Genomic DNA, 21,934 nt, shown 5'->3' with positions numbered 1-21,934 from the left:
CAAATACAGTTTTAGTTGTTTTGTTTTTGAGACAGAAATTGAGGTAGACAAACTCACCTCCAACTCACCATATAGCCAGGCTGGCCTTGTGATCAGACCAAATTTGGTTTCTATGTTCAGAGAATTTAGTTTCTTATACTAATAACTGTACTTCAGTGGAACATTTGGAATGAGTGATGAATGCCACCTGCTCTAAATTTATTTTTAAACTACATTTATCTATCTATCATTTATTTATTATGTTGTATGTGTATTCTTGGGTATTTGTGCACCAGAGCCCATGTGTAGACATGGACTAAAACTTGCTAGACTCTGCTCTTTCCTTATCCATGTGAGTTACAGGAAAAGGTCATCAGGCTTGGCATCAATCGTTACCTGCTGAGCCATCTCGCTGGCTCTGTTTTGAGTGTTTTGATCACTTGTAACTTCATACCATTAACCAAATTGTTAAATGATTTCACATATAAATGCTTGCATAAAACAATTAGCACATAAATATATCAACAAGCCATAAATTACCATTCCTCCTCACAGATATTCAAACTGTCATCACAGAGGACAGTGTTGAGAAGTTATTTGATGATGTCATTTGTAGAATGTCAACAAAAGAGGTTTTGTGAAATCTCTCAAAATCTCAGCATTAAAGAAAACGTTGACTTTTTCCTTCCCTGGTTATAAACTTAATATATGTTCACTATATAAAAGTTTGAAACAAAGATTAGTATAAAAAAAGACTACTCCCAGTCCTGCTTTTACTTCAAAGGTTTATGTTGTTTTTGTGTGTCTGAGTTGATGCCGTGTGTGTGCAGATGCTGACCCCAAGGCCAGATGAGGGCATCAGGTCTCCTGGAGGTGGAGATCCAGGCAGTTGTGAGCTCACCTGACAACTTCTAACCTTTTGTAACTCCAGTGCCAAGGATGTGATGCCTTCTTCTCTCTGTGCCACCAGGCACTCCCACATTTCACATACATACATACATACATACATACACGGAAGCAAAAACACTCATTCACCTCAAGTAAAACAAATCTTTAAAATAAGCATTGAAGTGTGCTGCTAGCACACACTGACCAGTGAGAGGCCTCAGGACTCTGGCCCTCATCAGCCTTTCCCAGGGCTCCCGGGCTCCATGCTTGTGCTGGGCACTTCGTGTGCACTGTTTAGTCTTCACTGTTCCTCGAGGGTACTAGAGGAAGGAAACAGATTTGCTCTTTCCTGACTTCAAAATAAAGTTCATACTAGGCGTGGTGGAGGACATCTGTAATCCTAGTGCTCAGGAGCCTGAAACAAAGGAGAACTGAGAGTTGGAGGCCAGTCTGGGCTATGTAGCAAGAGACTGTCTCAAAAAGGTTGTTGGGGTTTTTTCCCCCAAAAAGCTACAGAATAGAGCAGAAACAAAAATATCTAAGGATGTCTTGTACCTTTGACATGAGTTCACCACTATATGCTGCTTGCCGCCTGCTCTCTGGGGCTCTTCCATTTACCGGCCTGCACACACACCTGGTGCTTGGTCTTCTTAAATAGGATGCTCACATCATGGCCCCTCTCTCTGCATTGCCTGTAGTTGCTATGTCTCTTAGAATTATCCTTTTAAAAATGAAGTTGAGTTTTTTTTGTAAAGATAGCCCTGTCTTTCAGGACTCTATGTAAATGGTTACTCAGAATTATCTGGAACAGTTTATTCATGAGTACAATCAGTGGAAATGTCTTGGGACCACAGCACACAGTGTGGTCACTTCTTCCCTTTGCCTCCCATTGGAAGGCATACACTGTCTGCTGGTCCCGTTAAGGGTGAATCAAGTTTTAGACACTTGCTTGAGGGGAGCCTGGTCTCTCCACTATAAGGGCATCTCCACACAGCTGTGCTCAGAGTTGGAAAATCTCTCAAACTCCAAGGGCTGTGCCAGAATTAAAATTCAGATCCAGTGATCTCAATAAATCCACACCACCTCTTCACAGACTCTCAGAAACATCGAAGCGCTCGGATCGTGGGTGAGAACCACCACACCCAGATTCCACTTGATAAGACATTTGATTCGGGAGGGAGTGGCTAGAGAGCCCCAGCGAGCGCGTGCATGTCAGAGGACAGCTTTTGAGAACTGGATCTTTCCTTCCACTGCGCGATCCTGGCATTGAGCTTAGCTTCCCCACAGCGGAAAAAATGGGAGAAAGAAAAGGCACACACTCCTTAGAGGACTTTGGTATGAGCATTTGTTTGCCTCCTAATGCCAGGGCACAAGTTAGCCTGCTCCACAGGACTCCTAATGCTTGTACGTGGGGGAAGCTGCCCCACAACCCCTCTAATGCCAGAGCAGGGCAAGGCTGCCCCCCAGCAAGCTTGTGAGCAATGCCAGTTACTAAACACGTTCTCCGCTTTGGACTGCCACACTGCTGTGCAGTTGATATGTACATTTATTCATATGAGTGTTATAAAGATGATCTGTGAAGCTTTTACTTCTCTCCTGGGGATGTGTTCAATCCTTGTGAGCCTCTGACCAAGAAAAGGAATAAACTGTTGCTATTTCCCAGGAAGAAGTTAGCAGAAGCACCCATGTCTCTCAAGGCGGTAGTTTTAAGCCCATTTAGGAGCAGCATTCTCCACATGAACCAGGTAAGTCCAGAGCCTGTGCTGGCTTCACAAACACTGTCCATTTCTAGCTGGAATGTAGTGCTGGCAAAGGGGATGTAGGGGCTGGGGATATGGCTCAGTCAGAAAAGCACTCGCCACACAAGCATTAGGACCCGAGTTGGATCCCCAGCATTCATGGTAAAAAGCCAGGCATGGTGGCCTGCCCTTGTAATCCTGGCTCTGAGGAGGCAGAGACAAGAGGATCCCTAGGACTTTCTGGCCAGCCAGTGTAGCCTAGTAGATGAGTCCCAGGTCCCAGTGAGAGACTCTGTCACCACAACAAGAAGGTAGATGTCTCCTGAGAAATGACATCTGAGGTTGACCTCTAACCTCTGTACCTATATGGGTGTGTACCTACACTGGAACAGCAACCTACACACACACACACACAGAGAGACAGAGAGACAGACAAAGACAGAGAGAGAGAGAGAGAGAGAGAGAGAGAGAGAGAGAGAGAGAGAGAGAGAGAGAGAGAGAGAGAGGAGGGAAGAGAAAGAAAAGTCAGAGTTGTTTCATGGGTCACATGTATTTGAACTTGGATGAAAAGCCAGCAGGGGTAGTGTGGAGGAGGGGCTGTGTAAAGCAGGGGTCACTGTTGCTCCCAGGCTTGGGAAGGACAAGCAAGGCTGTGAGTCAGTATGGAGGAGGTGTCTTTGGCACAGCCCACCCACCATTCAGAACCCAGCTTCATTTGAGGAGAATCCCATGGCTCACAGGCTCTGTCTGTGGCCTCCTGCTGCCACCCTCCACTTCACCCCATGCCAACCTGTGCCTGCTCAGCAGCCTGGAGTGTGCTGGCTCATGGCCACTTCTGGCTCTGGGTTGTTTTTCTGGCTTCCCTGCATCTCCATTCAGTCACCATGGAGAGGGAAGCATGGCCTTCTGGGTCAGTTGCTTTGGAGACAAAATGTAGATGTATCACAACTGCCTGTCCTAGATGCCTTCACAGCCCTTCTTACCTGGGCCAGCTCTTTCCCTCCCTCCCTCCCTCCCTGTGTCCTAGAGACTGGCCTTCTGTACTGCCAGGGCCAGAGCAGCAAGAGGCTACTTTTCAGCCTTCACTTGGGGTTGGCGTGTTGGGGTGGGAGGCCTGGAAGAGATTGGGGGGTGGAGGGAGAGTGTGCTGGTGCTCTGCCCGCGACCTCTTGAGGACAGGGTCTATTCCCAACTGTCCGGGTTCCCCAAACCTTCCCTCCCTCCTGTCCTTGATGTCTTCAAACTTGTGCTTGTCCTGTTGAGGCCTGTAGCCACAGTTATACCCATCCCATGTTCCTGAAAACAAGAGCCCACGATGAGGAGAGCACTTACCTTGATCCATCCAGTGCACCTACCAAACGGTGTGAGCCAAACCAATTAGACTCATATAATTCGAGAAATCCAGAGGCTGCTTAAAGGGTAAAGGAATTTATTAAGGAAGAAGACTCACTACAGCACGGGAGATTTATCATAGGGTCCTGGAAGTCCAAGGTACAGTCCCATACTGTTCTTCTGCCTGGGTCTGTCTCAGCATCTAAGTCCACGAGGGAGAGGAGAGGGTGGCCTATGTGCGACTCAGGTCATAAGGGTGGCCTGGAGCCATGCCCCAGGGGTAGGTACTTCAAGGTCATAGATAGGTTGGACAGTTACTTGCTACATCTCTCGGTCATAGATAGAACAGGTGTCCACTACACTCACATCTTCATGAGAGAGGTAAGTTTCCCACTCAAGAGCCCAAGGTAGACTTCCAAGATCCCCATAGTCTGGGAGGTAGGCACCAAACCACTGGGTGATTCCATCTCAAGAGGGCACCCAGATGCTTGAGAAGACAGTGCTAGTGTGCACCTTGCAGAGAATTGTTAACTCCTAAGGTTTACACAAATCTCCAAGGAGCAGAGATTTTTACAATGACAAGCACCGTGAGGATTTTCCTGCAGAAATATGAACAGATGTCCATATCCCAGAGTGGGCACTAACAGACCTGATAAATTATTTCACCAGTCTAGTTTAGTTGAATTAACGAGTTTATTGAAATATGTATAGGAATATGAGCAAGGAGTTACTTATAGGAGCATGGACAATACAAAGGCAGTGTCATCTCTGAAAAGCCCAGCCCAGCATGGGCCGAGACTCACAAAGGATGCATCCTGCAGCCCTGGACCACTTGCAGGCAGTTCTGAAGGCGAGTCCCTGCTCTCCAGCATTTGCTGCTTACCTTGGGGTGGGCCTCAGTGAATCACTTAACTTCAGGTGCTTTCTGATCTTGTAAGTTGTCTTACCCCCTGGGCCTTGTGTTTCACTTACCGCCTGAGTCTCAGGAACCTATTTTCTCATTTTAGAAAGTAAGTAATGTTTCACTGCATAGGAAATCGCTACACAGCAGGTTTACCAACGCCAACATTGCTATAATATAAAGAGATAAAGGCATTTTTTTTTCTAATTTCCAAATAAGGAGACTTCAGTGACTGCATGCCCGGGTGTATGTGGGGTGTGTTCTGGCTGTGTGCATTCCCACACTCTTATTTCTGAGAAAATAGATCTCTCTGCACAAGGACAACAGGACTTTTGGTTCCCAAACACAGGTGGCAGTTAGAAATTTACTTTCCCAGAAGCTCTGGGGTAAATGAGATTTCTTACTTTGTATAAATCTACTTGTCTCCTTAATGAAAGTCTCCACTCTGAGGACATGAACATGAGCTACAATAGCTCAAGGCCCTGGTATGTTCGTCTTTTTTCCCCAATAACCCTTCGATGCTTGCATCAGTCTCCAGCACTCGGGGGCTCCTGTCTTGATTCTGGACTGGGCTTAGCTGAAAACCTATGTGAGTGAAGGCTGTAACACAAAACTATCAGGGACTAAGGGGGTCCAGCCCCTCGATAGTCCCCTCCCAGGGTCCGGGAAGAATCTACAACCCGCTGATAATTAATCTTTGATGAGGAGAAATGAATCTATGTACACGAAACTCCTTAGTCCATATACTTTATTATTCTGTGTCAGTTACAAGCTTATATTCTCTCATATTTAGGTCTTTTCTTGCCTGATTTCTCTCTACACTTGTCCGCGGTCCCCTCTGGGTTCTATCTTAATTCCTTCATCTTGTTCTGCCCCTTCTAGGTTCTCATCCATCTTGTTCCTTCCCATATCATCTTTTCTCCCATCTCTTTCTCTCTCCTCATCTCGTTCTTCCTCATCTTGTTGTTCCCCATCTGGCTCATCCTCATCTTCCATCTCATTCCTCTAGTCCTCTCTTCTAGCCCTTCAATCTAGTTCTTCCCCATCTCAGTTTGTTCCTCTCAAGTTCTTACCCGTCTAGTTCTTCCATTCTCTTTTCTCTTCTCCCACCCCCGTGCCCTGGAAGTCCTGGTATATAAAGCCAGGCTTCCAGGGTCAAATGGAAGGGTGATAAGAATCATAGGGAGGCAATAACCATTAATTATCATTTGCAACCCCAAAGGGAAGTGACCAATGGGGAAATGAATTAACTAAAGGCTGAATTCAGGTAATATCTAAGAAGAGGGCTCTTATGTGCTCAACTATAGTCTTAAACATGATTGGTAGAAAATGTTAAGAATCTATAAGTTGCTAGGTCAATGGGAGAAAGTAAAACTGTCTTCTTTTTTCCTGTGGCTCCTATCTGTCCAAGCTATCTGCCGTTTTTCTGCAGGGTGGGGGAAAGTGTGCTCAGTCGCTAGGCAACCTGTGTACAGCTGGATGCCTCTGGTGATAGTTAAAGGGAGATCTGGAACTGGAGGTAAGGTTTGGGAAAGGAGGAAGTAACGCTTAATTGGCACATCCGCCAGGCCTTCTCAAACAGGTAGCCTGGATGGTTAAGTCTGTTCTTAGAGAATACAGAGGTATCTCTGATAAAGTACTCTCCTCCATCTGGGGATGGACCTGGCCGGATGCTGCTAATGATGATAATTACAGGGAGGCTTGAACTGGGGTTCTGGCTGAGCATAGCTGTCAGTGCAGGAGGTTATCTAAATATTCCTAGAAGTGGTTAGGTAAGGAGTTAGCAGTCTATAAAGTCAGTAAGGCTGTAAGAAAGAGGGGTCCGAGCTGAATTGTGTAAAGCTATTACTTAACGTCCACCTGACCTAGGTGGTGTCTCCTTGTGGAATTTACCAGGAGACTTGCATGTGGACTGTTATTACTGCTAGTCCTTGGAAGTGGCCAAGGGAGATATCTGATTCCAGAGAAAGCCTTTCCTGAGGCTGTTCTCCAAATACCTGGAATGTGTATGTCCAGAGAGTGATCAGTCCACACTGTTAGCCCTTCTTAGGGAAAAGTCAACTGGGGAAAACTATGAAGGCACACATGATTTTCATAACAGAATACAGCTGATATATAACAAGCCAAGTAACACCAAAAACTCCTTGGGATTTGGCTTCCTCTGGAGGAATTCCCTGATTCCTCCAGGTAGTGACTTTGCCATAACCAGCTGAGTTCTTATGATATATTCCTGCGGCCTGCAGCACAAAACTCAGTGTACACATGTATAAAACTGTCAAAGAATTTTAAAAAAGTGGACTCAAGGTATCAGCCACTAAGTCTGTGGTCAATGACCACAGGCCAAAGTTCATGACTTCCTGGAACACAGGAACACAGAGACTTCCATGTTCATTTCCCACATTTACATTCAACCAATCATCCTGAGGTTAGGTGAGCTGTTCCCTCAAGCCCTGCAAAAATTTCTGGTCTACAGACTCAAAAGGGAAATATATGCAGTAGTATTTTGCATTTGGAACAAAAAATGTTGCCTTGATCCTAATGTAACAGTAATATGGAGCTAGGTGTATAAATCACAGGCAGTCCAGAAACCCAGAGTGCAGCAGAACCCCCAAACCCCCACCTCAGCCATCACATGCATTAGGATCTGGTGTGCACCAGCAAGGAGCTTTTATTGTTCATCACACTGACATGACAAGGTTCACTAGTTCCTCTAGAGAGGAGCAGGCCTGCTTGCTGCACAGGAGCATAGGTCCCAAGCCCCACTTCCTAGGCAGAAGGGAGGGAATACTTTAGTTGAATTGCAGGGATATCCACTAACCTCCAGAATATACTCATGAAATACTGGCCTGTCCTCCGGAAGCCCATGCTCAGGTAGAGGGCCTCAGTACCTTGCTGTATGGTACTGGTGTCAAGGACAACATCACTGTAGCCCTGGTCCCGTGCAAACTGGAGGAGAGTTCTGACCAGTGCTTTCGCTATCCCCTGTCCTCGGTGCTGTGAAGACACAGACAGGTGAAGGAGCTCCAGCTGCTTCCTTCCAAACGGGGGATTCTTGACTGGCAGACAACCCACTATGCCTACCACCTGACCACTAGACTCAGCCACCCAGAAGCAGGAGCCACGTGCATTCAGGTAGGACTTGGTGATGTCAGCCATGTCTGTGTGCAAACACTTGGCCACATACTTCTTCCAAGGCTGTCTGGCAAGGAGCTGCAGGAGTAGGAGCAGAAAGAAGATGCACATAATAGCCAGGAGCCAGGAGCCAGACACCAGGACCATGGCAAGAGGTACCCCAAGTAAGAGCAGGAGGGTTCGGGGCAGCGTCAGCACACGGCGGAAGGTGGGGGGGATGTGCTCCTCCATGCCCCTTGTGAACACATCCAGGACACTTTTATGGTCACTGTCCTGGTACTGGCGGATGTGATAAGGAGCCATGAGTGACTTCTGGGTCTCAAATCTTGCACCCAGGAGAGACAGCTACACCTGCGTGCACACCTTCCTTGAGCCCTGCAGAAGAGAGAAGCCATGTTGAGTCCTCTGACCTTCCCTCCCAACCTCCCAGGACCCATGTAGGCCCTGTTCAGGGGTGTGTGTTTCTGCTGTCTCCAGAGAAGAAGCAGACACTAACACTGGGAAGTGATACTGTGTCAGCAGTACCTGATCACTCCTCTGACTCCTTCCCTTTCTAGGCCCTAGTGTGTGTGTGTGTGTGTGTGGGGGGGGGGGGGGCTGGATATATCCTTTATCCTCTCTGAGCAGGTATGTCTTCATCTGTAGATCAGGAAGAAAGAACATCTGGTTTTACTGCTATGACTTGTATGCAGCATGCACATAAACTGTTCCTTCTCTGCTGTTACTCAGGTACAGGCTCTTTGGTCTCTGGTACTGAGATGGCACTGAGATGTGATCTCCCAAGAACTGTGTTTCCTCTTCAGGGTCCCTAAACACAGCAGAGCTGTGTTCCCAAGCTCAGGCTCCAGCAAAGTCTCTTCTTCCCCCATTAGAAAGACTCGATCCAGTGAAAGGCAAAGAGTTAAGCCCCAGACACCCCACCTTTAAATAGTGTGATATAAGTAAGCTCCAGCCTTGCCCCCTCTCCTCTCCCCTGGGACCACGCAGTCAAGGGTGTCTGGAATGGTTCCCACTTCTGGGCAGCAGACCTGGGGAGGCAACTCTATGGTGGCTCCAGAATCATTGTAAACCAAATGCCAAGCAGGAACTGGAGCGTGCCAGTGGAGGTGGCACACACCTGTTTTCCTTGGGACCCCACGGAATACACCCAGACAGGCAAGTTCTGGCATGACACACTGGGCCCCGCCCTTGGGAAGGCAGCCATCTGCTTCCCGTTTACTTCACTTCTCAGTGTTTTTCTCCAATTCCCAGCCTGGTTGCCTGAATGCACCGGCTAGGACAGTGGTTCTCAACCTGTGGGTCGTGACCCCAAGGGTATTGAATGACCCTTTCACAGGGGCTGCCTAACACCATCAGAAATATCAAATATTTACATTATGACTCCTAACAGTAGCACAGTTGCAGTTATGATCAACGAAAATAATTTTATGATTTGGGGGCACCACAACACGAGGAAATATATTAAAGGGTTGCAGTATTTGGAAAGTCGAGAACCACCGTGCTAGGAGGAACCTGGTTCTGGCCACCTGCCATGTGATCACCCCTCCTGGCTCAGTAAGGGCCTTCATAGCAGGGCGCATCCCTCAGCTGTACCTGCTCCTACTAAAATGGACCTGTAGTCCACACTGACCTCCCCACTCCTTATCCATCATGTGGAGGACACAACTGTTGTGCCTCGTGGGCCCTTTTCAGTCCCAGCAGATCCATTTTCCAAATGACAGTCCCCAGACAGAGCAGTTGCTGGAACTCTGAGCCATGTTCACATCCAAGGACCTTCTCACACCAGCCAGCAGCAATACCACCTCACCCATATAGGCAAGGGTGTCTCAACTGGCTCCCTTCTCCACATAAACACGAGGCAATTTTTTAAAGAAAGGATGAGAGTAAGTCTGTCATGAAAAAGAAAAAAGGAATCTTTTATTTATTTATATTATTTATTTTTTAAGATAGGGTCTCTTGCCGGGCGGTGGTGGCGCACGCCTTTAATCCCAGCACTTGGGAGGCAGAGCCAGGCGGATCTCTGTGAGTTCGAGGCCAGCCTGGACTACCAAGTGAGTTCCAGACTACCAAGTGAGTTCCAGGAAAGGCGCAAAGCTACACAGAGAAACCCTGTCTCGAAAAACCAAAAAAAAAAAAAAAAAAGATAGGGTGTCTTTACATAGCTACATAGTTGTTCTGGAATTCACTATGTAGACCAGGGTGGCTTCAAACTCACAGAGATCCACCTGCCTCTGCCTTCCCAGTGCTGAGATTAAAGGCATGTACCACCATGCCCAATGAAAGGGAATGTTTTAGATAATGAAGGATTTTTGTATGGTAAAATATTTTACCTGGATAATTTTACCCTGGATAAAATGACTGGATTTTTCCAAAATGAAAAATAAAAAAATATGATGGCAAAACCAGGGAGCTGAAGCGAGTGTTGAATAGTCAAAGTGAGGTACACAAGGTCTGTGGGTGCTGTAGTCCTGTGCTGCTACTGGGATTCCTTAGGTCAAAATTAAGTGCATCCACACATCCTAAAAGCCAGTGTTCTGACTAAAACAGTGAGTTCTTGTAAGATAGTAATCTGCTCTCAGCATATGCAAAAATGCTTTAAAAAAAACAAAAAATGGTGAATTAAGATAATTACTTATGCTTTTTTTTGTTAAGTTAGTCAGAATTTAACTATTTAGGAAACCCAGTCTTAAGTCAATGTTCATTAAGTCTAATTTGTTTAACATCTTTAAATAGCCACTTAAAAAATAACTTTTGTGAATAATTATTTCCACATAAATTTAATACTCCATGTATCTGTGTGTAGAGATCTATGTCTGAACTTTTTTTATAGCTAAAGACATTTAATTCAAACAGAATGATCAACAAATTTGATCATTTGTTCACTTTTATACAAAATTCATCATGGCCAATATAACCGTTTTGATATTTCTGTTATTTTAGCCAGCACCATTCAGAATTAAAAACAAAACCAAATCACAATTTGCCATTTGGGCAGTCATGCCACTTAAAATCCTGTTCTATATGCCTTCACCTTGACAAAAGACATACCTTGTTGCTGTATACATAATTCACTTACTACATGTATGTGTGATCATTAACACTGTTCCCCACCATGGGTCCAAAGTTTGTTTTTAAATAGTTAGTGCTGTAGACCTATTACCCTACCCTGCCACCTAAATTTTGCAGAAAACAAAACACAAAAAACTAGACAGATAGATATGGATAAACAATGGGGAGTAATGGGGAGGGGGCACTTTGGCTTTGTGTCTTTCTTCCATGTGGTGATGCTGTTGTTGGCTCCTTTACATATATTTATGCCTCTCGTATTATATAAACTTTCTAAAACACAGCAGTTAGGAAGCACTTTAAAAACTGTTTTCCAGCCTGGTGGTGGTGGCGCACGCCTTTAATCCCGGCACTCGGGAGGCAGAGCCAGGCGGATCTCTGTGAGTTTGAGGCCAGCCTGGGCTACCAAGTGAGTTCCAGGAAAGGCGCAAAGCTACACAGAGAAACCCTGTCTCGAAAAAACAAAAAACAAAAAACAACAACAACAACAAAAAACTGTTTTCCTCCAAATCAAAATTGTTAATGCTACCACTGTCTCAGGCCTGTGTTCATGTGCTCCTAACTCTGCCAGCTATTCTCTTTAAGCAAGGATAATTCAACATGCCCTAACAGTGTACATTCTGAGCAATGCTTCCTAATGATCACCAGGCATTAGATACTGGGATTTAAATAGATAAGTAGATTTAAAAGCATCTATAGACAGGTGCTAACTTTTAATTTTCATTACTATTATAGTGTGTGTGCCATGCTTAGTGTGGAGGTCAGAGGGCAAGTCTGTGGAGTTGGGTCTCTCCTTAGGTGGGTTCAGGAGATTTAATTCAGGGCTCAGGCTTGCCAGGCGATCTCTTGGACCAAATACTTAATTTTTAAGTTACTTTTCCTTAAATAGTTGCTCGTTAGTTCTGTCTTGTGTTCTACTTTAAGAATGATGTAACTATTGTCTGCAGACATTCTGCAGAAGTACAGCCTCTAGTGGGGAACCCCATTGGTGTTTTTGGAGATGCTAGAACACCACCACCAAGAAAAAGAGACTCCAGGCAGGCCTAAGAGCCATTTCTTCTACACCTCTTAGCTGCCTAAGACTGGACAGAAAGGGCTTTATTGGTACTGATTCCATGACGCCTGTCACTTATTTCCACCCTCAACACAGAATGAGATCAAAGCACTGGGACAGATCTCATCCCAGGGATGAGAGATAAGATCAAACCACTACATCAACCAACAGTACCTTGATAGAACATTCTTCAGAGATGTGTAAGGTGTCAGAGTCGGAATCAAGTCACACTGGGAATGATGCTGCTTGTTTGCAACCCCAGCCCTTGGGAAGCTGGGATTCGGAGACTGACAAATGGGGGTCAGTCTGGGCCTCACGGGACCCAAACACAAACCCAAGTGTGAATGGAGTCACTTGTGACAGACTTTCCAAAAGGAAAGACAAGAAGTTAAAGAGGAATTGTTCTTACGCATGGTTACCTGACACTGTTTTCCAACTCTGGTTCATACTTTTAGTTTCAGAGAAAGGCATATTTCAGAAGTTGTCACTCCAAGTCATAGCTGCTCCTGCTACATATGGTGTGCTCTGACGTACATCTTTACATGCTAGAGAATTCTCTTACAAGTAAGAAGCTATTCTGACAATCAACCAGGTGCATGGTGTCAAGATGTCATCTTTCATATGATACAGATCTCAGAGTTACCACTAGCAGTGAAGAATGACTGGGGAGAGATGGGGACACTTTCACATTCTGTATTATGAAGACACACTTGTACTCCGTACTGTAGAAAGGAACCAAAATGTACATACTATTAACTTAGCACGGACACACTCTCTTTTGTTTGGAGTTAACTTCCCAGCCCAGCCCAGATACCTCTGAAGGAGGATAAGGTTAATATTAGTAGAAACTAACTACACCCCGAATTTCAAGAAGTGCCTGAGTCCAAACATCCCAGATGAGAAAAGAGTACAAAAGATAACAAAACAAACACAGACATCACCTCTCAGAAATGTGGTTAACTACCTGACCAGGGAGGCAAAACGGAGCTCCAGGATGATTGGCTGTCTTTGCCTCCAGCCTATCTCCTTCTCTCTATAATCTGCTGGCTAGAAATGAGATGGAATCCATGTCTCTAGAATAATTAATCTGCTCTCTTCTCAGGCTGCTGACTCTGTAGATAAATTGTAATTTTAAGATTCAATCCTCTTCTCTATTTATTGGGTTCTCTGGCAGGTAGCTCGAACCAACATCCGGTTTCACTACCTTGGTGGTCATCCTTCCCCAAGAGTAGTGGTGTTGCAGAACTGCCTGAGGTAGATGGCTTCAGGGAACTTCACCCCAGCATCATTTCAGAGAAGCCTCACTACCCTCCGGTTTGCCCAAAAGATTTGCTTCTTTCCTGTCACAGCTGAGAGAGTCCACTTTGTCACTAGACCTCCAAGCACGAGAGGATCTCCTTCAATGTAAGATTTCACCACACTGCATCCCCACTTCCACCCAAGAGCACACTCAAGAAACTGAGTCTCAAAAGCTCCGAAAAGCTGTGACTCTCGTCCTGGTGGATATTTTTCTTTTCACAGGAAGAATCTGAGGACGTTAAACACAGGATAAGAACAAAGCCGACACTCAACACCATACCTCAACTTCTAGTCTTTTGCACTTCCGACACAGGAACGGAAAAGAACCAGTTCTCTTGGGCGTCCTCAAGCCGCTGCAAGTAGTAGAAGAGTCAGAAGAAGTTCAGACAGACTAGACTGGACTATGCCCACCAGGATCCGGAAACAGGGTACCTCGGAACCTGTCTACCTGATCAACGATCCGGAACTTCCGGAAGTGGAGAGCGTTGTTTCCGAGGGGACGGTTTTCTGAGACGGACACGAGACTGATGGTGAGTTCCGCCGGCGCGAACAACAGCTCTTTCCGCGCGGTCACAGTTTTGTGGGCGATGGCGTGCGTCTCCCGTCGCCAGCGTTTGTCGCGAGCCCTCCCGGGACGCGGGTGGAGAGCGATGAAGCCTCCGGAGCGCAGCTCGGGCCGGAAGGCCGCTCGGTTGCGCGCGCCGGGGCGCCCCCTGCCGGCGGTGCCGGGGGCTGATGACGGAGGAACCGCGTGCGGACCGCACAGCCACGGCGAGGCCCGGCGCTGGGAGGGAGGCGCGTCAGAGAGTCGCCCCGGCCCTGCCCGGGCAGGAAGTCCCGAGGACAGGGTCGCCCCGTTGGGAGGCCCGGCCACTGGAAGCCGAGGGCAAGCCATCGTGGCGGGAGAGGAGTCAGGCAGGGACCAGACGCTACATGCGGGACCCCGGGACATAAAGTTAGGTTCTTAGCCTCAGCTCTGACTTCCTCCTGAAGGACCCTGTGACCATCGGGATAGGTTGGAATTGCATTACTGGTGGGCAGGGCCTCGATGAGGATGATCTTGGGGTGCTATTGATGAGGGGTGAGTCAGAATTAGAATTGGAGGTAGAGCCAGGACATGGGCACTGACCGTGTTGTAACAGTGAGAGGCATCTGCCTTAGACCACCTTCTGTTGCTAATACCACAACACCTCATGGGGTGAGGTGTTTTGCTGTTCATTTTGTTTTTCGAGACAGAGTTTGTGTGTGTACGTAACCCCCAGCTATCCTGGAACTCACTCTGTAGACTGGGCTGGCCTGAAACTCAGAGATCTGCCCGCCTCCCTGTTAGGGAGCAGGTTAGAAGACTAGGAAAACTTGCATTCATGACAATCGCTCGGGAGATATAAACCATTATTTTGATAATCATATTCCTGGATTAAAGAATTTTTGAGCCGGGTGGTGGTGGTGCACGCCTTTAATCCCAGCACTCGGGAGGCAGAGGCAGGCGGATCTCTTGAGTTTGAGGCTAGCCTGGTCTACAGAGCGAGATCCAAGAAAGGCACAAAGCTACACAGAGAAACCCTGGCTCGAAAACACCAAAAAAAAAAAAAAAAAAAAAAGAATTTTAGAGTGCAAAGTCCTAATTGCTCCGGAGATAAACTATTAACTTATTAACTTTATAATCACGAGTGGATTAATGATTTTTTTGTTTTTAGTACAAACTCCTAAACACCTTCTGAAGTCCCCACCTGACCCCACTTTAATCTCTCACATTGAGAACTAAATTTCAGCATGAATTTTACAGGCGTCAAACCAGGTCGATATTAAGTGATGATCCCAAAGTTTTTCTCCTAAGTGAATCTTATACCAAACAAGAACAGATTATTCTGAGGCTTTCTAAGAGTTCTTTTCCCTTACTGTTAAAAATCAGAGCAGGGGTTTGGTTTCCAGTGCCCACATTGCGTTTCACAAAAGTCTGTAACTCCAGTTGCATTGAATTCAGTACCTTCTTCCAGCTGCTACAGGTACCAGGCAAGAATGTAGTACACAGACATAACACTCAGGCAAACACTCAAGTAAAAATATTTTTTTGAAACAGACACTTAAAAAAACAGGGAACATCGCCGGGCGGTGGTGGCGCACGCCTTTAATCCCAGCACTCGGGAGGCAGAGCCAGGCGGATCTCTGAGTTCGAGGCCAGCCTGGGCTACCAAGTGAGTCCCAGGAAAGGCGCAAAGCTACACAGAGAAACCCTGTCTCGAAAAACCAAAAAAAAAAAAAAAAAAACAGGGAACATCATTTTCCGAATATAAGTACTTACATTTTGTTGGATGACTGTGGAAAGTTCAGAACACGTACAACAAAATATTTTAAGAGTACAATAAAAATCACTTAATCTCAGTACTCAAGATTTTGTTGTCTCCTGCATTTTTTTCTGTTCATGTTTTTACATGACAGAGCATGCTGATCATACCATATTATATCCTGTCTCAATTAGATGCTAACATGAAAAGAGACTGTGTCAGGACATTATTTACAAAACTCTTGTTCTGTAACCAAGACCCTCAGACATAATTCTAGAGAAACAGAGATAACTTATATTATGTTTAAGTTTTGTGAGGTTTTATTTTAATATTTTATGTGTATGGATGTTTTGCTTGCGTGTGTGTGTGTGTGTGTGTGTGTGTGTGTGTATACCGCATGTGTGTCTGGTATCAATGGAGGTCAGAAGAGGGCATTGAATACCCTGGAACTGGAATTACAGATGGTTATGAACCACTATTAGAGTTTTGGGAGTCAAACCCTCTGCAAGAGTAGCAAGTGTTCTTAATGGCTGAACCATCTCTCTAGCCCTGTGTTTTCTGAGGCAGGATCTTATGTAACTCAGGCTAGCCTGGAGCTTGGTAGTTGAGGATGACTGCTGGGGCCCGCGCAGCTGGAGCACGAAATCTGGGAGGAGCACTCTAGATACCCAGTTTCAGTTCGTCAGGGAAGCGGCTCTCTTTATTCGTACCAACATGGGCTTATATACCCCTCCAACAGCAGGGGTCAAGGAATGGTTACTCTGTATCTGGAGGCAAGCTGGACACTGTTTTCCAAACAGGAAAAACCACAGGGGAACTGATCCCCAGCACCCTCCAGAACCCAACTGCACATTTTTCACACAAACAACTTAACTGGGACAGGACAAAAAGGGGCATTTAAGATTAAGGCAGCAAACTTACTGCTGCCGACAGATGACTTTGATATTTTTTTTCAGATGAAAATATAACTTTATACACATTTAATAGGATAAAACAGGATGGGCATAAACAAAGAAGAAACTCAGGAGAAGGAGTCCATGCCATTTTGTTGGCAGGGAGGAAAGAGTCAGAAACTGGAACAAACTAGTATGTTGAGGAAAGCATTCCAGGACTGCCGCCTGGGAACATAATGTTAGCATTCAGGTGCCAGAGTTAAGTATTACCCACTTAATCTGCACATGTAATAAAGGGTCCCAAATTCTGTTTAGTATAAGAAGTTTTGCATTAACTCTCTAGCAGTCATTGCAAGCACTTTTCAGAAAGTGATGGGGCAACTTTTAGAGGTGGTTTCCATTATGCAAGCACTTTTCAGAAAGTGATGGGGCAACTTTTAGAGGTGGTTTCCATTATGCAAGCACTAGAAAATCTCAAGTACAGTTAACCAGTGATACTGTCCTCAGTACCATTAAGCTGCTAGGCAAGTGTGCCTTTCAGTGTAATACAGAACTGACATTCCAGGTTTTGTTGTTTTGTGGGCCTAGCCTTTGCTGACTGAGCCCTCTCTCCAGCCCACATTTCAGGTTTTTAAATGGCAGCAGTAATTGTATTTTGGTTTTTATTCTAGTTGTTCACTATAGTTTTGGTTTTTTTTTTTTTTTTTTTTTTTTTTTGAGACAGGGTCTCACTGTGTCTCTTAGGCTGTCCTGCAACTCACTCTGTAGACCAGGCTGGCCTTAAACCCACAGAGATCCACCTACCTCCGCCGCCTGAGTGCTGGAATTAAAGGCGTGTGCTAACATGCCTGGCCGATGCTCCACCATAGTTAAGACAACAGTTGATACACATAAGTGAAAATAGTTGGAGTTTAATGATAATCATGGTAATTCTTGAAATAATGCTTATACAAGATGAACTGGTATTGGTTAATTGGCATTTTACACATACCAACCAAAAAAAATTAAAACAAACAAAACCCCAACTATCAAAGGCATTCTACCCTAAGTAGACCATGGTACTGTATTAAAAATGAATGTGAAAGTACTACAAAGAACACTATGGTTTACCTGGGGCAGGGGGATGACTACTCCATACTCAGTCAACCTTGCCAGTCCTCCTTATCAGGATGGGAAACTATTCTAGAAAAGTCAGTATATCTTTTGATAGTTTTACATCTGTAAAAGGATAAGACTACATCTTGGAATCTGAGGAGGATGAAAAGGCCCTCCTTCAGCCATGCTCCGTGGCTCTGGAGGAACTTCATGTGCACTGAGTTCAGCTGTGTGTACATGTGCATGACACCTGAGCCTCAGGGGTAGGTCTTCATAGTTTGCACAAAGATAAAAGTAGGCACAAGTGTAATGGCAACTGTAGTTCCCACCCTGGCAGTTGTCTGCCAGCCCTTCAGTCCAGTGGTGTCTGTTCATTGATTCCACAGAGGTTATGTTGAATGAGGAAGACTGTGTCTGTCAACAGGACTGTTTTTCACTGTGAATGATTTTTTAGTTTTAAAGATAAAACAAACATGTTCACTACTGTTCTTAGGCACAATGATTATCTGTTTGAAGGGTATGTCTCAAATAGTCATCTTATTAATCTTCTCTCCAAAGCCTTTTTTGAGCACCTTGTGTACCTGATCAAAGCTCCAGCCCAAGGAGTTGTCACCATTTATCTGGCCACTCCTTTTCCAAACCTCACACCAACCAGTGAAGAGTTAGCCTGACTAGCTGGACAGACAGACCATCATCGTTTGATTTCCACCTGAGCCCAGAGTTTCTGTCCTGACCCTGACACAAAATAACTTCAGGGGTCCCTCATTTAGTTCCCGCTCTACAAATTCCATCCTCATCATCTTACACAGGTGTCACCGCAGAGTTCACATTGGAGGTCTTGTCACCCACGGCCTCTTGACTAGTGCTCCAGGGACCAAGGTCAGAATTACATGCATTTCTTTACATAAACTCAGTCTCATTTGTTTGGAAGCAGTCTGGATATGGTTTAAGATAAATATTTCCTTTCTGAATGATGGGAGCAGAAGCCTCTGTCGAAGTGGCTAGGTGGTGGAGACAGCAGTTTGGGCTTGGATTACTTTGTTTACCTACAGAGATTCAAGAGAAGGGTAAAACCACATTTTTTTTTTCAGGTATTTTTCTGGACTGTAAAGACCCATGCACCCCACCTCCTCCAGCCTCGAACTTCTGATCCTCCTCTTCTGACCCCCTCGGGACTGGGTCGGAGATGAACACCATCACCCTGGTTTCATACAGTGCTTGGGATTCACCCAAGCTTCTGTGCATGCTAGTCTAGCTCTCTACCAACTAAACCCTTCCTCAGCCCTTCTTTCCTGTATCTTTTCTTTATAAGCAGCTTTGAATTAGTTTAAGATTTTTATTTTCAGTTTCTGTATGTATGTGTGTCTACATATGTATGTGTACATTGGTAGGTGCCCTGGGAACTGGAGTTAAAGGTGGTTGTAAGCCACCTGATATCGTTGTTGAAAACAAACTCAGGCACTCTGCATGAACAGCAAGTGCCCATAACTGCTCGGCCATCTCTCCAGCCCCATGAGGAGCTTTTACAAAAAACTCCACAGTTAGGCTGGGCATGGTGGAACAAGCTTGTGACCCCACGGCTGGTGTCAGGGAAGCAGTAGGATTGGGAGTTCCAGGCCAGCCTGGCTCAGAAAACGAGAATAACAGAGATTAAAATGATACATTTAGCCACATTTTGTTTGTTTTTTCCTGTGGTTTTGCTTCATGTTATTACTGCTTTGGAGGATCAACACTGCAGCATTGATTTCGTGTTGTTTGAAGGCTGGGGCTGTTGTGTTGAAAAGTGAACATGGCCTTGTGCGTGTTTGGCAAGTGCTTGATCACTAAGCCATTTTCCCTGCCAACGTGGCAGCTTTTAATGGCTGTTTAGTCACTCCAAACCTTGCCACTGGCCGCATAAGTTGTTCTCAGCCTTTCAAGGTGATAAAAGGACATCTTAGTTTATCGTCCTCAGACTTCCAGTTAGTTCCTTGAGAAAGAAAACTAGAAATGGATCCTACAGATACAAAGGATGACTAGAGCCTAGCAGATTGGCCCACCAAAGACTCCGTTAAGACTCTAGTGCTGGAGCAGGAGCCCAGGAGTAGAGTGTGTGCTTAGCCTTTGCAGGGCCCTAACTTCAATCTCCATTAAAAAGATGATGGTTGAAATTGTTTTTAGAATCTATTTTTTGTAACTATAGCATGTCTGTCATACCCAGGACATCATTCACAGGAGGTGGGCCCTCACACTGAGCACACCCTATACTTCTTTTACATCTCCTGTTCATCTGAGATACTGGGCATGAGCCACCACACCTGGTGAGAAGTATTTAACAGTCTTATGCTTTATGTTAATTCCATGTTGGAAAATAAATCCTAGCGTAAAGTATGTTACTTGAGTATTATAAATTATTTTCTTAATATCGTGGCCAGATTTTGTTAAAGTATAAATAAAATCGATTAGGAGTTTAGGAATTTAGGAAGGATACGGTAAGTAAAGGTCTTAGTAATGCTGTAGGTAATCGGAAATCCATCGTTTTCTGGTATCCTGCACTTGGGTGTCTGCTGGGGCAGTAGTCTCTTGACCATGCACAGAAGCTGCCCATCTTGCCAAACAGGGCACCATCCATTTCCTTTGGCTTTTTCCCAGGAGCAGGAGAACCAGAAACAGCTCAGCACAGTTAGGAACACACCTTACGAAAATGGCAAAGATGCTTTGGAAATGGACTTTTCTACTTTAGGAGTTCTGTAGTTTATGAAATTAATTTGTTAGCTCTAACCATCAGCTTGACAATAGCCTTCAGGGTCACCTGAGAAAGGAGTCTCAATTGAGGAATCGTGCAGATCATATTGGTCTATTAACCTTTCTGTGATGGAAAGACTCTTGACTCTTTTTTTTTTTTTTTTTTTTTTTTTTTTTTGGTTTTTCGAGACAGGGTTTCTCTGTGTAGCTTTGCACCTTTCCTGGAATTCACTTGGTAGCCCAGGCTGGCCTCAAACTCACAGAGATCCGCCTGGCTCTGCCTCCCGAGTGCTGGGATTAAAGGCGTGCGCCACCACCGCCCGGCGACTCTTGACTCTTAATTGTTGTGGTGTAGAAGGGCCTAACCCACTGAGGGCAACCCCTGGGCAGATGGTCCTGGACTGTATTAAAAAAAGCTATTTAACCAGAAGCCAGTGACTGAGTCAGCAAGCAGTATTCCTCTGTGGTTTCTGACTTTGAGTTCCTGGAATTGTAAGCCAAACAATTCCTCTCCTCCCCTACGTTGCTGCTGATCAGAATGTTTCATCACAGCAACAGAAATGAAGCTAGAACAGAAACGGGAGTGGAACGCAAGGCTTTTGTTAAATTGGTTACAGCTGAGTGTATTTTCACAGGCAATTCTAGGGCCTGGGGAGGAGGAGCAGGAGGCTGGAGGTACAGAGCAAGGCTAGGACAGCAAGACTGTCAGATGAGGGAGACAGAGGAGAAGCCGGATGGGGAAGATGATACAATCTTTTACATATCAGAACCTGTTGGTCTTTTGTTTTTGTCCAGTAGAGTCCTTCTTGTCTATGACATGCAGTTATCACAGCAGTTGGACCTGTTTCCTGAATGCAGAGTGACCCTTCTGTTATTTAAAGATGTAAAAAATGCAGGAGACCTGAGAAAAAAGGCCATGGAAGGATCTATCAGTGGGTCATTGATAAACCCTAGTGTGGTAAGTACAAAATATGAGAATGAATTAACCATGCCAGGCATTTAAGAACATGCTAATTTTACCCTAAAATTCCCTTATATTCAGGTAAAAAGTATTTGCTCAAGTCACACTTGGTGTTTTAAATTTAAAACAGCAAATAGAGTCTGAAGTGCTGTGTCCTGTCTGAGGAAATAGGAAGGGCTGTGGCCCAGCTGTGCCCCGCGTGTTTTGGCAGGTGCTTCTCATGTGTGTAAGCCTGCAGAAGAATTATACTGCCTTTTGTTGCTGTGGAGAGATGCCATAACCAAGGCAGCTTATAAAAGAGAGCACCTAACTGGGGGCTGGCTCACGGTCTCAGAGGGCTCATCTGTGACCATCCTGGCAGGGAGTGTGTCAGGAGGAAGGCAGGCAGGCATGGCGCTGGGGCAGAAGCTAAGAGCTCACATGTTGTTCACAAGATAGATAGAGAGAACGCACCTGGACCTAGTGTGGGCTTCGAGGTTTCAAAAGCCCATCCCAGTAACACCTCAATCCCAGTGACACCAGTGAAACCTCAAAGCTCATCCCAGTGGCACACCTCTCCAGCAAGGCACACCTCCTGTGATGGCTC

The 21,934-nt window shown here is 45.5% G+C and overlaps 2 protein-coding genes across 9 annotated transcripts in view; one reads left to right on the top strand and one right to left on the bottom strand.

The window, feature by feature from the left end:
- Window positions 1–21,934, top strand: part of Tprkb (TP53RK binding protein) — a 31,828-nt gene that overhangs the window by 4,524 nt on the left and 5,370 nt on the right. The window contains exons 1-3 of one of the 7 annotated variants that reach the window (XM_052721919.1): window positions 13,809–13,920; window positions 18,755–19,963; window positions 21,186–21,345. In XM_052721919.1, the coding sequence (XP_052577879.1) occupies window positions 21,205–21,345 (141 nt within the window). In that variant the 5' untranslated portion in view covers window positions 13,809–13,920; window positions 18,755–19,963; window positions 21,186–21,204. Of the gene's footprint in view, window positions 1–2,503; window positions 2,613–13,805; window positions 14,346–18,754; window positions 19,964–21,182; window positions 21,346–21,934 lie in introns of those variants that run through there. The other 6 variants (XM_052721916.1, XM_052721923.1, XM_052721920.1 and 3 more) reach the window with 6 other exon arrangements.
- Window positions 7,490–13,954, bottom strand: LOC128099969 (probable N-acetyltransferase CML1). 2 transcript variants are annotated; one of them, XM_052721929.1, is made up of 3 exons: window positions 13,839–13,954; window positions 13,671–13,743; window positions 7,490–8,346 (listed from the first exon to the last, which is right to left on the bottom strand). In XM_052721929.1, the coding sequence occupies exon 3, from the start codon at window positions 8,272–8,274 to the stop codon at window positions 7,606–7,608; it is 669 nt and encodes a 222-aa protein (XP_052577889.1). In that variant the 5' UTR covers window positions 8,275–8,346; window positions 13,671–13,743; window positions 13,839–13,954; the 3' UTR covers window positions 7,490–7,605. The 2 variants fall into 2 exon arrangements, with proteins under 2 accessions (XP_052577889.1, XP_052577890.1); XM_052721930.1 differs by lacking the exons at window positions 13,671–13,743; window positions 13,839–13,954 and adding an exon at window positions 13,056–13,272.

This window comes from Peromyscus californicus, unplaced genomic scaffold, assembly GCF_007827085.1.
Source record: "Peromyscus californicus insignis strain IS unplaced genomic scaffold, ASM782708v3 Scaffold_6__1_contigs__length_162567912, whole genome shotgun sequence".
Lineage (NCBI taxonomy): Eukaryota > Metazoa > Chordata > Mammalia > Rodentia > Cricetidae > Peromyscus > Peromyscus californicus.
The sequence above is the reverse complement of the archived record's forward strand: the minus strand, read 5'-3'. Positions and strand labels throughout refer to the sequence as shown.

Coding starts and splice junctions, on each gene's coding strand:
- LOC128099969 (XM_052721929.1), bottom strand. CDS start 8,274: ATGGCTCCTTATCACATCCGCCAGTACCAGGACAGTGACCATAAAAGT.